This window comes from Mesoplodon bidens (assembly GCF_964165515.1).
Source record: "Mesoplodon bidens genome assembly, contig: HAP1_SCAFFOLD_159, whole genome shotgun sequence".
Lineage (NCBI taxonomy): Eukaryota > Metazoa > Chordata > Mammalia > Artiodactyla > Ziphiidae > Mesoplodon > Mesoplodon bidens.
In genome coordinates, this window is record NW_027672558.1 from 651,767 (window position 1) to 666,915 (window position 15,149).

The 15,149-nt window shown below is 43.6% G+C and overlaps 1 protein-coding gene across 1 annotated transcript; it reads left to right on the forward strand.

The window, feature by feature from the left end:
• Positions 1-13,240: 13,240 nt before the first annotated feature.
• Positions 13,241-14,567, forward strand: LOC308610016 (40-kDa huntingtin-associated protein-like). Its single transcript, XM_081259285.1, has one exon. It carries the CDS (start codon positions 13,333-13,335, stop codon positions 14,455-14,457), a length of 1,125 nt encoding a protein of 374 aa, XP_081115411.1. The 5' UTR covers positions 13,241-13,332; the 3' UTR covers positions 14,458-14,567.
• The last annotated feature ends 582 nt before the right edge of the window (positions 14,568-15,149 follow it).

Below are 15,149 nucleotides of genomic sequence, written 5' to 3' on the forward strand. Positions count from 1 at the left end.
GGCTTCATAGAATGACTTTGGGAGTGTTCCCTCCTCTTCAATCTCTTCTTTGACTTTTTATATCAGTGTCTTATAGCTTGCCACATACATACCCTGCACATATTTTCTTAGATTTTTACCTCAGTACTTCATTTTTGGGTGCTATCATAATGCTGTTTTCTTATTTGAAATTCTAATAATTTATTATTAGTACTTAAAAATGTAATTGTTTTTTGTATGTTGACCTTGTATTATGTGACCTTGCCAAACTTACTTATTAGTTATAAGAGTTTTATTGTAGATTATTTCAGATTTTCTACATAAAGAGGGTTTTTCCCTAATATGTATGCCCTTTCTCTCTCTCTCTCTCTCTCTCTCTCTCTCTCTTTCCTCCCTCCCTCCCTCTCTCCCTTCCTTCCTTCCTTCCTTCTTTTTTTTTCTTGTCTTGTCTTATTGCACTAGCTAGGACTTCCAGTGCAGTACTGAATAGTTCTGAAAACATAACACCCTTGACTTGTTCCTGATATTAGGTGAAAATAATCTACTGTAGGTTTACATGGGTAGCACTTATTAGGTTAAGGGAGTTCCCTTCTATTTCTAAATTGTTGATCATTTTTATCATGGATGGATATTGAATTTTTTAATATATTTATTTATTTTTATTTATTTATTTTTGGCTGTGTTGGGTCTTCATTGCTGTGCGTGGGCTTTCTCTAGTTGCAGTGAGCAGGGGCTACTCTTCATTGCGATGTGCAGGCTTCTCACCACGGTGGCTTCTCTTGTTGTGGGGCAGGGGCTCTAGGTGCACGGGTTTCAGTAGTTGTGGCACACGGGCTTAGTTGCTCCATGGCATGTGGGATCTTCCTGGACCAGGGCTCGAACCTATGTCCCCTGAATTGGCAGGTGGATTCTTTACCACTGTGCCACCAGGGAAGTCCCTGGATATTGAATTTTGTTGAACGTTTTTTCTGCATCTATTTCTATGATCATCTGTTTTTTCTTATTTAGTCAGACAATATAGTGAATTATATTGATTGACTTTTGAATGTTGAACCAGCTTTGAATTCCTGGGATGAAACCTACTTGACTGTGATCACTATCCTTTCTATATATTGCTAGATGTTATTGGCTAATATTTTAGTAGGAATGTTTGTATCTGTTCATAAGAGATATTGGTCTGTAGTTTTTTTTTAAACATTGTCTGGTTTTGGTATTAGGATAATGCTGACTTCATAAAATGAGTAGGATAGTGTTCTCCCTTCTGTTTTAGGAAAGAGATTGTGTGAAATTGGTATGTTTTACTTAAACGTTTGGTAGAATTCATGTCTGAAACCACCTGACTTAGTGTTTTCATTTTTGAAATGTTCTTAACTACAAATTCAATTTCTTCAGTAGATGTTGGTGTATTGGGGTTATGTATTTTTCCTTGTTTTAAGTTTTTAGTTTAAGGACTTGGTCCATATCATATAAATTATCAAATGCCAGTTATCAAATATATAGGCATAGATTGTTTATAGTATTCCACTTATTATTGTTTTAATGTCTGTGGGGTGAATAGTGATATATCCTGTTTCAGTCCTCATGTTGGTAAGTTGTGTCTCCTCTCTTCCATCTTTTTTTCTTGATTGGCATGGGGATTTTCAATTTTATTCATTTATTCAAGTAATCATGTTTTGGTTTTATTGATTTCTCTATTGTTTTACTCTTTTAAATTTAATTGAATTTTTCTCTAATTAAAATTAATTTTCTCTAGTTTTCTAAGGTGGTAGCTTAGGTTACTGATTTTATATCTTTCTTCTTTTCTTTTTTTTAATTTTTAGATTAGATTCAGTTTTTTAACATCTTTATTGGAGTATAATTGCTTTACAGTGGTGTGTTAGTTTCTGCTTTATAACAAAGTGAATCAGTTATACATATACATATGTTCCCATATCTCTTCCCTCTTGCATCTCCCTCCCTTGCACCCTCCCTATCCCACCCCTCTAGGTGGTCACAAACCACCAGGCTGATCTCCTTGTGCTATGCGGCTGCTTCCCACTAGCTATTTTATGTTTGGTAGTGTATATATGTCCATGCCACTCCTCTAAGTATTACTTTATCTTTTTTATTTTTGTAAATGAGAAGAAGAGATGATGTTAAGGATGAAAATACCAAGTTTGTCTACATATGGAAAAGATAAAAATGACCCATTCTGGTTTTGATATGTTAATCTGTCAGAGTGAAAAAAACTCACACAACTACATGCCCAGAAGCTTTATATTTTAAACTGATAAAAGTTAAATTGTCCTTTATGATTGATACAAGAATCTTTGGTTTTCCACTTAATAAGGAGACTTTATCCTTAAATGTAATATACTCTTACATGGCTAAAAGTACCTCTGTACATAGAGTATAGATTGTCATTTCTTTTATAATTCAAGGACACCTCACAAAAGCTGTATATTCAGGTCCTTTGCCCATGTTTAAATTGGATTTTTTTTGCTACAGAGTTGTATGAGTTATATGTTTCATATATAACATACACTTTACTTATGTGTTTTGGATATTAACCCCATATCAGATAGATAGTTTCTGAGTATTTTCTCCCATTCCATAAGTTGCCATTTTACTTTATTGATTTCTCCTTTGCCTGTGGAGAAAATTTTTAGTTTGATGTAGTGTCACTTGTTTATTTTTGCTTTTGTTCCTTGTAATTTTGGTGTCATAGCCAAAAAATAATTGCCAAGACCAATATCAAGGATATTTTTCCCTACGTTTTCTTCTAGGAGTTTTATAGTTTTAGGTCTTGTATTTAAGTCTTCAATCCATTGTGAGTTAATTTGTTTGTGTGGTGTAAGATAAGAGCCCAATTTTATTCTTTTGCATGTGGATATCCAGTTTCCCCAAAACCATTTGCTGAGGAGAGTACCTTTTCTTCATTGAGAATTCTTGGCTCCCTTGCCAAATATTAGCTGACTATATGTGTGTGGGTTTATTTCTGGGCTCTTGATTTTTTTTCCTTTGGTCTGTGTCTATTTTTATGCCAGTACCATACTGTTTTAATTTCTATAGATTTGTAGTATAGTTTGAAATCAGGAAGTCTGATGCCTCCAGCTTTGTTAGTGCTCAGAATCACTTTGACTATTTAGGGTCTTTTGTGCTTTCATAAAAACTTTATAATTGTTTTTTCTATTTCTGTGAAAAATTCCATTGGAATTTTGACAGGGATTGTGTTGAATCTATTGATGGCTTTGGGTAGTATGAACATTTTAACAACATTAATTTTCCCAATCCATGAACACAGAATACCTTTCCATTTATTTATGTCTTCAATTTCTTTCATCAGTCTCATAGTTTTCAATGTACAGATCTTTCACTTCCTAGGTTAAATTTATTCCTAAGTATTTAATTATTTTTAATGTTATTATAAATGGAATTGTTTTGTTTATTACTTTTTCAGATATTTCACTGATTTGTATAGACACATAACTGATTTCTTCGTGTTGACTTTGTACCCTGCAACTTTACTGAATTTGTTTATTAACCTAATAGTTTTTTGGTGGAATCGTTAGGATTTTTGATATATAAGACCACATCACTTGCAAACGGAGACAGTTTTACATCATACTTTCTTTTTGGATGAATTTTATTTCTTTTTCTTGCCCAACTGCTTTGATAGGACTTTCAGAACTATGGTAAATAAGAGTGGTGAGGGGGCATCCTTGTCTTGTTCCTGATCTTAGAGGAAAAGCTTTCAAACTTTTACCATTAAGTATGATATTAGCTGAGGTCTCACCATAAATGGCTTCTATTTTGTTGAAGTATGTTCCTTCAATAACTAATCTGTTGAGTTTTTATTTTTAAAAATTGTCTAATTTAGTCAAATGCTTTCTGTTGACTTGATAATATGATTTTTATCCTTCATTCTCTTAATGTGGTGTATCACATATATTTATTTGCATATGTTGGACCATCCTTGCATCTTGGGGATAAACCCCGCTTGACCATGATATATGATCATTTAATGTGTTGTTAAATTCAGTTTGCTAGTATTTTGCTGAGAATTTTTGCATTTATATTCTTTAGGGAAGTTGGCCTGGAGTTCTTTTTCTTCTAGTGTTCTTATCTGGCTTTGATATCAGGGTAATGCTGGCTTTGTAAAATGAGTCTGGAGTGTTCTGCCTCTTCAAATTTTTGGAAGAGTTTAAGAAAGATTATCATTAATTTTTCTTAGTATTTGGTTGAATTTATCGGTGAAACCATTTGGTTCTTGGCTTTCCTCTACTGGAAGGCTTTTGATTACTGATTCAATCTTCTTACTCATTAGTTGTCTGTTTAGATTTTTCTAAAAGATAATATGTACTTTATTTTATTTTTAATATTTCCCCAACCCCACAAGTCTGTGTAAGTTACTTCTCCCATGTGTTCCTATAGCACATTTATCTTCCCCTCTCATAGCACTTATCACAGTATAGTGTTTGTTTATTTATTTATTTGTTTGTTTGTTTGTTTGTTTGTGGCTGTGCTGGGTCTTCATAGCTGCGCTCAGGCTTTTCTCTAGTTGTGGCAAGCAGAGGCTACTCTTCTTTGTGGTGCACAAGCTTCTCATTGCGGTGATGTCTCTTGTTGCAGAGCACGGGCTTCAGGAGTTGCAGCATGCAGGCTCAGTAGTTGTGGCACGTGGGCTCTAGATCATGGGCTCAGTAGTTGTGGCATGTGGGCTTAGTCACTGCATGGCATGTGGGATCTTCCCAGATGAGGGATCAAACCCATGTCCCCTGCATTGGTAGGTGGATTCTTAGCCACTGGAACACCAGGGATGTCCTGTCTGTTTAGATTTTCTATTTCTTTATGATATAATATTGGTAGGTTGTATGTTGCTAGGAATTTATTACATTTGTAGGTTGTATGTTGCTAGGAATTTATACATTTATTCTCATTTATCCAATTTGTTCCACTATAATTGTTCTTAGTGGCCTCTTATTATGCTTTGTACTTCTGAGGTATAAGTTGTGATGCCTCCTTTTTCACTTCTAATTTTATTTATTTGAGTCCTCTTTCTTTTCTTTTTCTTTTTTGGTAAGTATAGCTAAAGGTTTGTCAATTTGTTTATCTTTTCAAAAAACAGCTCTGAGTTTCATTGATCTTTTCTATTGTTTTTCTGGCCTTTAATTCATTATTTCTGCTCAGATCTTTGTTATTCCCTTTCTTCTAACCTTGGGCCTAGTTTGTTCTTCTGTTTTTAATTCCTTGAAGTGTCAAGTTAAGTTGTTTACTTGAGAACTTTCTTTTTTCTTAATGTATTTATTACAAATTTAAATATAAATTTCAGTCTCAGAACTGCGTCTGTTGTAGCCCATAAGTTTTGGTAGGTTGTGTTCCTATTTTTATTTGTCTCAAGATACTTTTTGTTTCCTTTTTTATTGAAGTATAGTTGATTTACAATATTGTATTAGTTTCAGGTGTACAGCATAGTGATTCAGTATTTTTATATACTCCATTAAAAGTTACTACAAGAAATAGCTATAATAACCTGTGCTATACAATATACCCTTGTTGCTTATCTGTTTTATACATAGTAGTGTGTATCTCTTAACCCCATACCCTTAATTTGCCCCTCCCACTCCATCTCCCCTTTGGTAAACACTGGTCTGTTTTCTATGTCTATGAGTATGTTCTGGTTTTGCATATGCACTCATTTGTATTATTTTCTAGGTTCCACATATAAGTGACATCATGCAGTATTTGTCTTTCTCTGTTTGACTCATTTCATTAAGCATAATATTCTCTAGGTCCATCCATGTAGCTTCAAATGGCAGAATTTCATTCTTTTTTATGCCTAATATCTTCTTAATCCATTTGTCTGTTGATGGGCATTTGGGTTGCTTCCATACCTTAGGTATTGTTAATAGTGCTGTTACAAACATTGGGGTGCATGTATCTTTTTGAATTAGTGTTTGCATATTTTATGGATATATACCCTGGAGTGGAATTGTTGGATTATATGATGGTTCTATTTGTAGTTTTTTGAGGAACTTCATACTGTTTTCCATAGTAGCAATAATTTTGTTACTTGTAGACTTTTTGATGTTAGCCATTCTGACAAGTGTGATGTGATATCTCATTGTTGATTTAACTTACATTTCTCTAAAAATTAGTGATGTTGAGTATCTTTTCATGTGCCTGTTTGCCATCTGTATGTCTTCTTTGGAAAAAATGTCTATTCAGGTCTTCTGCCGATTTTTCATAGAATTGCTTTCATATTGAGTTGTATAAACTGTTTGTATATTTTGGATTTTAACCTTTTGTTGGTCATATCATTTGCAAATATATCTTCCCATTCTGTAGGTTGTCTTTTTGTTTTGTCAATGGTTTCCTTTGCTTTGAAAAAGTTTTTAACGTTAATTAGGTCCCATTTGTTTATTTCTGTTTTTATTTCCAGTTCTCCAGGAGGTGGGTCAAAAAGGATCTTACTGTGATTTATGTCATAGAGTGTTTTAATGCTTATCATTCTGGAACTCAGCAACTGTTCCTGAGTTTGTCACTTTTTCCCCTGTACTCCTTCTGGCTTCCTTCTGACCCCTTGCTCTCTTTTCCTTCTGGTTTTGTTCTCTCCCAGCCCTCTTTTTTTTCTGTGCAGATGCTCCTCCAGTCTCCTTCCAGGAATTTTCTTCTTTTGCCTGCCCCTTAAAAGAAATTGCCCTTGGTGTCCTTCTATATTCTCTCTGTGCACTTTCTCTGCATGATCTCACTATATCTGTGTCCTCAAGAACTATCCTGATGACTCCCAAATCTGTATCTCCAGCCCTGACCTTGCTCTTTACCTCCCAAGTCATTGATCCTTCATTTCCATCTGGCTATCCCACAGGCATCCCAAATCTCACATACTCCAAACTGAACTCATCTTCCCACCAATACTTAGACCTTCTCCTTCAGTCCATATCTCAAGTAATGGCTCCAAAGCCCACAGTCACCTCACCCTGCACTTGGGGAAGTCATGCCAAAGCCTTTCCTCTCCCTCCCCCACCAATGCCTTACCTTTCCACTTGGCTAACTTCTACTCATCCCTCAAGTTGCAGCTCGGACACCAGTTTCTCCTGGAGTATTTCCCCAACCCCACAAGTCTGTGTAAGTTACTCCTCCCATGTGTTCCTATAGCACCTTTAACTTCCCCTCTCATAGCACTCACCACAGTATAGTGTTGTAATTGTCAGGTCTCTTTTCTGTATCTTCCACCAGACTACATGCAGAGACCTGATCTATACTTCTCATTGGTATTTCCTCAATGCCTACCATAGTGCCTGGCATTTAGTAGGCACTCAATAAATATTTGTTGAAGGAATGAACAAATGAATCATCAAGTCTCCAGACAGGTTCACACAAGAATCAGAAATATGTAGTGAGCACCTACTATGTGCCATTTTACTGCCTACATTTTTAAAATTGTATCTGCCCCCCTCTGTTATTCTACCAATGCCATCATCTTTGTTGAGATATCTCTCATTTCTTGACTGGAATACTGCAGCAGCTTTCTAACTCCTATCTCAATCCTCTCTCCTATATTTTCCACAGAGCTGCCAGAATGATCTTTCTGGAAACAAACCAGCTCATGTCACTCCCAAGCTTAATAACCACAGTGGGGTCACTGTACCCTACAAGGTATTCCAAAACCTGAGCATAGCATAACAGAACCTCTGTGTCTTGGCTCCTGTCTGCCTTTTCTCCAGCCACATCAACCATCAATTTCCCACAGGGACTGTACTCTCCAGCCTTAATGAACTAATTGCAGGTCCACTCAAATTCCTTGGCTTCTCATCATGACACAGATCCCTTCACACACACACACACACACACACACACACACACACTGTCCTCAAGTGGCTTGCCTGAGTCACTTCTAGGCTTTCAAAAAAATGTTTATTTATCATTCATTATACACAATGTGATCAAGTGGGATTTATTCCATAAATATAATGTTGGATCAACAAATGAAAATCAATTAATGTAATATACCATATTTATAGAATATGGGAGGAGGCTCATGATCATCTCATAGATGTGGGGGGGGAGCATTTGACAAAATCCAACACCAGTTTCATAAAAATAAATTCAACAAAATAGGAATAGAAGGGAACTTCCACAACCTGATAAAGAGCACCTATGAGAAACCCACAGATAACATCATACTTAATGGTGAAAGACTGGGTGCTTTCCCAGTAGCATCAGGAACAAGACAAGGATGTCTGTTCTTGCCACTTCTATTCAGCATTGTACTCAAAGCTCTAGTCGGGGCAATTAGGCAGGAAAAATAAATTAAAGGCATCCAGATTGGAAAGGAACAAGGAAAACTATCTCTATTTGTAGATGACATGGTTCTTGTATACATAAAACACTAAAGAATCTGCCAAAACCCATAACAACCTATTCAAATATGCAATAAATGAGCTCAACAAAGTTGCAGAATCCAAGACCAGAAAGAAATATACACTGGCAATGAACAATTCAAAAATGAGTTCAGGAAAATAATTCATTTTACAGTATGGTCAAAAATAATAAAATACTGAGGAATAAATTTAACAAAAATTGTGTAAGTCTTGTACTCTGAAAACTGCAAAATATTGCTGAAAGAAATGAAAGAGGCCCCAAGTAAATGGAAAGGCATCCCGTGTTTGTTAGTGGATTGTACATATAATATTGTTAAGATGGCCATACTCCCAAAGGCAAATATACAGATTTGGTGCTATGCCTGTTAGAATCTAACCTGGCTTCTTTGTAAAATTCATATGGAAATGCAAGGGATGCAGCTAGCCAAAACAATCTTGAGAAAGAAGAACAAAGTTGGAGAACTCACAGTTCCCAATTGCAAAACTTCCTACAAAGCTATAGCAATTCTAAAAAGTGTGGTGCTGGCATAATGACAGTCATATAGGCCAATGTTTTAGAATTTAGACTCAAAAATAAATCCATATATCTGTAAATAGCTGATTTTCAATGAGGGTGGCAAGATCATTCAATGAAGGAATGACTAATCTCTTCAACAAATGGTGGTGAGACGACTGGATACCCACAGACAAAAGAATGAATTTGGACCCCCAATCTCACACCATGTTAAAGAAAACAAAAACAACAACAACAACAAAAACTAACATTACTAACATTAAATGGATCACAGACCCAAATGCAAAGGGCTGAAACTATAAAGCACTTGGAATAAAACATAGATGTAAATCTCCATGACCTTGGATTAGGCAATGGTTACTTAAATATGACAGCAAAAGTACAACCAGAAAAGAAAATATAAATTGGACACGATCCAAATCAAACACTGGACTCCTTTGAGTCCATCAAAGGACTCTATCTAGAAATTGAAAGGACAACCCATAGGATGGCAGAAACATTTGCAAATCATATATCTGAGAAGGGTCTATTTTCCAGAATGCATAAAGGAACCTTACAAGTCAACAACAAAAAGACAAGTAACCCAGTTAAACAATGAGCAAAGGACTTGAATAGGCATTCCTCCAAAGCAGATGTACAAATGCCCAAGAGGCACAGGAAAAGATGCTCAACGTCTTTAGCCATTAGGGAAATGCAAATAAAAATCACCATAAGATACCACTTCACACCCACTAGGATAGCTAATACAAGCAAAACGAAGCAAAAAAAAAAAAAACCCCAGAAAATAACAAGTTTTGGAGAAGATGTGGAGAAATTGGGACACTCATACACTGCTTGTTGGGAATGCAAAAATGGTAGAGCTGCTGTGGAAATCAGTAGGGTGGTGGTTCCTCAATAAGTTAAACATAGAATTACCATATGACACTGCAATTCCACTCTTAGATATACGAAAAATTACAGACCAATAGCTTGTATGAATATCGATGCAAAAATCCTCAAAACGATTCTAGCAAGTTGAATCCAGCAGCATATTATAAATATTACATTCCATGTCCAAATAGGAATTATCCCAGGAATGCAAGGATGGCTCAACATAAGAAAACTGATTAATCAAAACCACATTGATAAAATGAAGGGGGAAAACACCCTCATGATCATCTTAGTTGATGCAGAAAAAGCATTCAACAAAATCTAACAACTTTTCATGATTAAAAAACAGACAAACAAAAAACACCCAGCAAACTAAGAATAGAAGGGAAATTCCTCAACAAAATAAAAGGCTTTTATGAAATACCCTAGCTAATGTCATACTCAATGGTGGAAGACCGGAAGCATTTCCCCTAACATCAGGAACAAGAGAAGAATGCTTGCTTTCAGTGCTTCTACTCAAGACTGTAATGGAAGTCCTACTCAGAACAATGAGGCAAGAAAACGAAATGAAAAGCATCCAAGTTGGAAAGGAAGTTGAACTACTTCTATTCTCAGATGACATGCTCTTCTGTACAGGAAACCCTAAAGAATCCACAAAACACTATTAGAGTTAACAAACGAATTCAACCAAGTTGCAGTATACAAGATCAACACACAAAAATCTGTTGTGTTTCCATATCCTAGCAATGAAAAAATAATCCAAAATGAAATTGACAACAGTTCTATTTCACACAACATCAAAAGGAACAAAATACACAGGGATAAATTTAGCCAAGGAGGTGCAAGGCTTGTGCACGGAAAACTACAAAGCACTGCTGAAAGAAATTAATGATGACCTTAAAAAAAAAGGGGGAAAGATAGCAGATTTTGTGGACTGGAAGACTTAATACTTTTAAGATGGCAATCCCACCCAAAGTTGTCTAGAGATTTAATGAAATCCCATGGAAATCGAAATCCTCTGTTTTACAGAAATGTAAAAGTCAATCCTAAATGCATACAGAATTTCAAGTGACCTTGAATAGCCAAAATAATCTTGGAAAAGAAGAAAAAAGTTGGAGGACTCACACTTCCCTATTTCAAAACTTAGTCCAAAGCTACAGTTATCAAAACTACGTGGTACTAGCATAAGGATAGACACATAGATCAGTGGAGTAGAACTACGGTCCAGAAATAAACCCATAGATCCATCCCATGGGTTGTAAACCCAAATGAGTGGAAAACAGGTGTTCAAACAGAACCCTGCACAGGAATGTTCAACAGAGCACTATGCCCGTCAGGCACAAGGTGGAAGTTACCCAAATGTACATCAGCTGCTGAGCGGATACACAACATGTGTGGTCTAGCCTGCTGAATATTATTCAGCCAGGAATATTATTCAGCCAGGAATATTATTCATTTGGAAGTAGATATATAGTCGTGATGGTGGCCCAGCACTGCCAGTGTATACTTGGTGCCCCTGGATGTTCTGCCATTAGCTGCCTTCTCTGTACAAAGTTCCCGTCAGGTGGACAGTGAGAGTTCCACAAAAGAGAGGGTCCAGCGAGCACGGCAACCAGGATCCTGCCAGCGCCATTTCTTTGCAGGCCCAGGATCCCGGCGGTGGGGGTGGGGGCGGGGTGAGGTGGGGTGGGGGAGGGGTTATGGGAAAGCAGTGACCTCACAGGGTGCTCCCCGACCAATGAGGGCCTGGCCTGTGGTCGCTAGGATACGGAGGAGGGGCCTGAGAACACCGGTTGTCATGAGATGTTGGGACCAGCAGGCACAACCGACCGCCCCTCATCACGCCGCACCTCATCCCAGCGCACCGCAGAGCGAGGCCGTCGCAGAAAGCGCGCCCAACGGCCAGCATGCCAGGGAAGAGGGGCCGTCGAGGGTCACCCGGTCGCCGCTCCCGCACCCCCCGAGCCGAGCTGTCCTTCTCCATGAGCCACATGGAGCGCCTCCTGCGGGAGGGCCACTACGCCCAGCGCCTGAGCTCGTCCGCACCCGTCTACCTAGTGGCCATCATCCAGTACCTGACGGCCAGGGTCCTGGAGCTGGCGGGCCATGAGGCCCAGAACAATGGCAGGAGGTGCCTCACTCCGGAGCTGATGGACATGGCGGCCCGCAGCAACGCGCTGCTCCCCGACTTGTTCAGGACTATAGCACCATCTCCCAGGTGGCCCCGGTCCAGCACTAGCTGCCCAACGACACCTGGGTCCCCGGACCCCGGGGGGGGGTGGCCGTCAGGCGCCAGGCCCGCTCACCGACCGACCGCACAGCCCGGGCGGCCCCAGCCTGCCCGCCGCCTTGGGCACAGTCATTGCGAGTCAATAAAGTGTTTCAAGAGACCCCCTGCGCGTGCTTCACTCACTTGGCGTGGGAGGTGGTGGTGGTGGGACACCCCTCGTCGGAGGGATGGGGGCGGGGCGGTCTGGCCGGAGTTGGGGGGTGGGGGGCGTGGAGTCGGGGGTCACAGACAGAGAGGAGAGGTCTCTCACGGTGACAGTGCCTGGGGTGGCCCTGGGTGGGAGAGGCTGGCTGCGGCGGGGGTGGGGGCGGACCGGGGCCTGGGGTGAGGCCGGACAACGGAAGGCTCCCCCGCTGGCTCTGAGCAAGTCGGAGCCAGGCCAAAGTCCCCAGAGGGACGGGGTTCCTTGCAGTGGCAGTCGACACTGTGAGGGCGGCGTCGTGATAGGATGAAGGTGCCAAGGTGACCGACCGCCCTGGGTGCGGGAGGCAGGGGTGGGTGGACAGAGCGCTTGGCATGGACTCCCATGGGGCAGGGGCTTTGACGGGAAGATTGAGGCGTGATCGGGATTGGGGTGGGCGGGACACAATCAACACATAGGCAAAGTCGGAATTAGGGTCACGTGGGGTCAAGAGTTTTTGGTTGTGTTCCCCTAGAGATGCCAAGGGATGCCCTGCTTGGCAAGCTGTCACCTACCGGTTGGGGCCCTGGTCTGGGAAGATCCCACATGCCGCGGAGCAAGGAAGGCCGTGCGCCACAACTACTGAGCCTGTGCTCTAGAGCCCGAGATCCACAACTACTGAGTCCGTGTGCCACAACTACTGAAGCCCGCGCGCCTAGACGCCATGCTCCACAACAAGAGAAGCCACCGCAGTGAGAAGCCCGCGCACCGCAAGGAAGAGTAGCCCCCGCTCGCTGCAACTAGAGAAAGCCCCTGCACAGCAACAAAGACCCAACACTGCCAAAAATAAATATATTAAATAAACAAATTTTTTTTAAAAGCTGTCACCTAGCAACAGGGGGCGCCCAGCCAGGCCCCGCCCCAGCACCATTGGTCTGCTCACAGAACCCCGAACGGCGGGCCAGGCCCCGCCGCAGGGCCCCCGATTTGCATACGCCACCGGCAGCCAGTCCCGGCCTGGCCTCCGTGCTTGCTATTTTGCATATCACCACGGCGACGAGAGCTCCGGGAGGCCAAGCCGGCGCGGTCGCGCGGTTGGCCGGAGCCCGACGCAGGGCACGTCTCAGCCCGCTGCCGTCGCCCAGCACGTGCGCCCACTTGCGTCAGCGCGCCCGGAAGTGCCTAAGTGGCGAACATGGCGGCTTCCGCGGCCGGCCTTGGCGGCGGTACGTGCCCCGGGCCTGAGGCCGGGGACTTCCTGGCTCGCTACCGCCAGGTGTGCCAGAAGCTGAAGAAGCGGTTCCTGCGGAAGCCGAACGTGGCGGAGGCCGGCGAGCAGTTCAGCCAGCTGGGGCGCGAGCTGCGCGCCCAGGAGTGCCTCCCGTACGCGGCCTGGTGCCAGCTGGCCGTGGCCCGCTGCCAGCAGGCGCTCTTCCACGGGCCCGGGGAGGCGCTGGCACTGACCGAGGCCGCGCGCCTCTTCCTGCGGCAGGAGCGCGACGCGCGCCAGCGCTTGGCCTGCCCCGCTGCCTACGGGGAGCCGCTGCAGGCCGCTGCCGCCGCCCTGGGCGCCGCTGTGCGCCTGCACCTGGAGCTAGGCCAGCCGGTTGCCGCCGCCGCGCTCTGCCTCGAGCTGGCGGCCGCCCTGCGCGACCTGGGCCAGCCGGCCGCCGCCGCCGGCCACTTCCAACGCGCCGCGCAGCTGCAGCTGCCCCAGCTGCCCCTGGCCGCCCTGCAGGCGCTCGGCGACGCCGCGTCCTGCCAGCTGCTGGCGCGCGACTACAGCGGTGCCCTGGCGCTCTTCACGCGCATGCAGCACCTGGCGCGGGAGCACGGCGGTCACCCGGTGCCGCCGCCGGGGCCGCAGCCGCAGCCCAAGCCGCCAGGGCCGCAGCCCGGGGCCGGCGCGGCCTCCGCCCCACCGCTCGCGCTGCTCCCGCCCGGCGCGGGGTCCGCGGCCGCGCCCTCCCCTGCCGCGCTGGGCGCCTTCGCCGACGTGCTGGTCCGCTGCGAGGTGTCCCGCGTGCTGCTGCTGCTGCTCCTGCAGCCGCCGCCCGCCAAGCTCCTGCCAGAGCACGCGCACACCCTGGAGAAGTACTCCTGGGAGGCCTTCGACGGCCACGGGCAGGACAGCAGCGGCCCGCTTCCCGAGGAGCTCTTCCTGCTGCTGCAGTCCTTGGTCATGGCCACCCACGAGAAGGACACGGAAGCCGTCAAGTCGCTGCAGGTGGAGATGTGGCCCCTGTTGAGCGCCGAGCAGAACCACCTCCTGCACCTCGTTCTGCAGGAAACCATCTCCCCGTCGGGCCAGGGGATCTGATGAGTCACTCCCAGCGACTCTGTGCCTGTCCCCGAACCTCACGCACCCGCCTGCGCGTTTACGGGGACACAAGAGGCGTTGACCCAGCGCTTCTGCCTTTGCAGTGTATCTTACCCCCTGTTGCCACCAGAGGAATGTGGTTGACTACAAGTTACGTTGTTTCCACAATAGTGGCAGAAAAAAAAACCATATGGTAGAATCGGCGTAGAGTCTCCGATTCTCTTCCCCAGAAACTGCAGCAGAACCATGAGCGTCCCTTCCGCCCCCTTTCCTCTTCTGTTTTCACCCAGCTGTCCCCACCCACCCCTCTTCCCCCGCAAGGCTCCCCTGCCCCCGCCTCCTTCTTTCCGACTGAGGATTAATTTGCACAGCTCTGGCTCGCTACTTAAGCTGCATGACTTTTTCACGGTGACTCTGATTGCTTAGCGTATTTCGATGTCCGCCTGCGTGATGGCCCAGTTCCCCCTGTGTTTCATGCGCCCCGCTGTGTTTCGCTACAGCCCTCAGTCCATGATAAAGCCATTCTGACCCTCCTAGTTTGTGGTTCTGATTTACTTTATCTGTAAAATGGGAATAGCTTATCTACCTGGCAGGAGGCGGCAAGCAGAAGCAGATAGCTCCCTTTTAGCTCCAAGATGGGTTCGTTCATTCGAAATGGACAGTGTGCCTATGAATCTACAGAGATCATTTGC

Coding starts and splice junctions, on each gene's coding strand:
- LOC308610016 (XM_081259285.1), top strand. CDS start 13,333: ATGGCGGCTTCCGCGGCCGGCCTTGGCGGCGGTACGTGCCCCGGGCCT.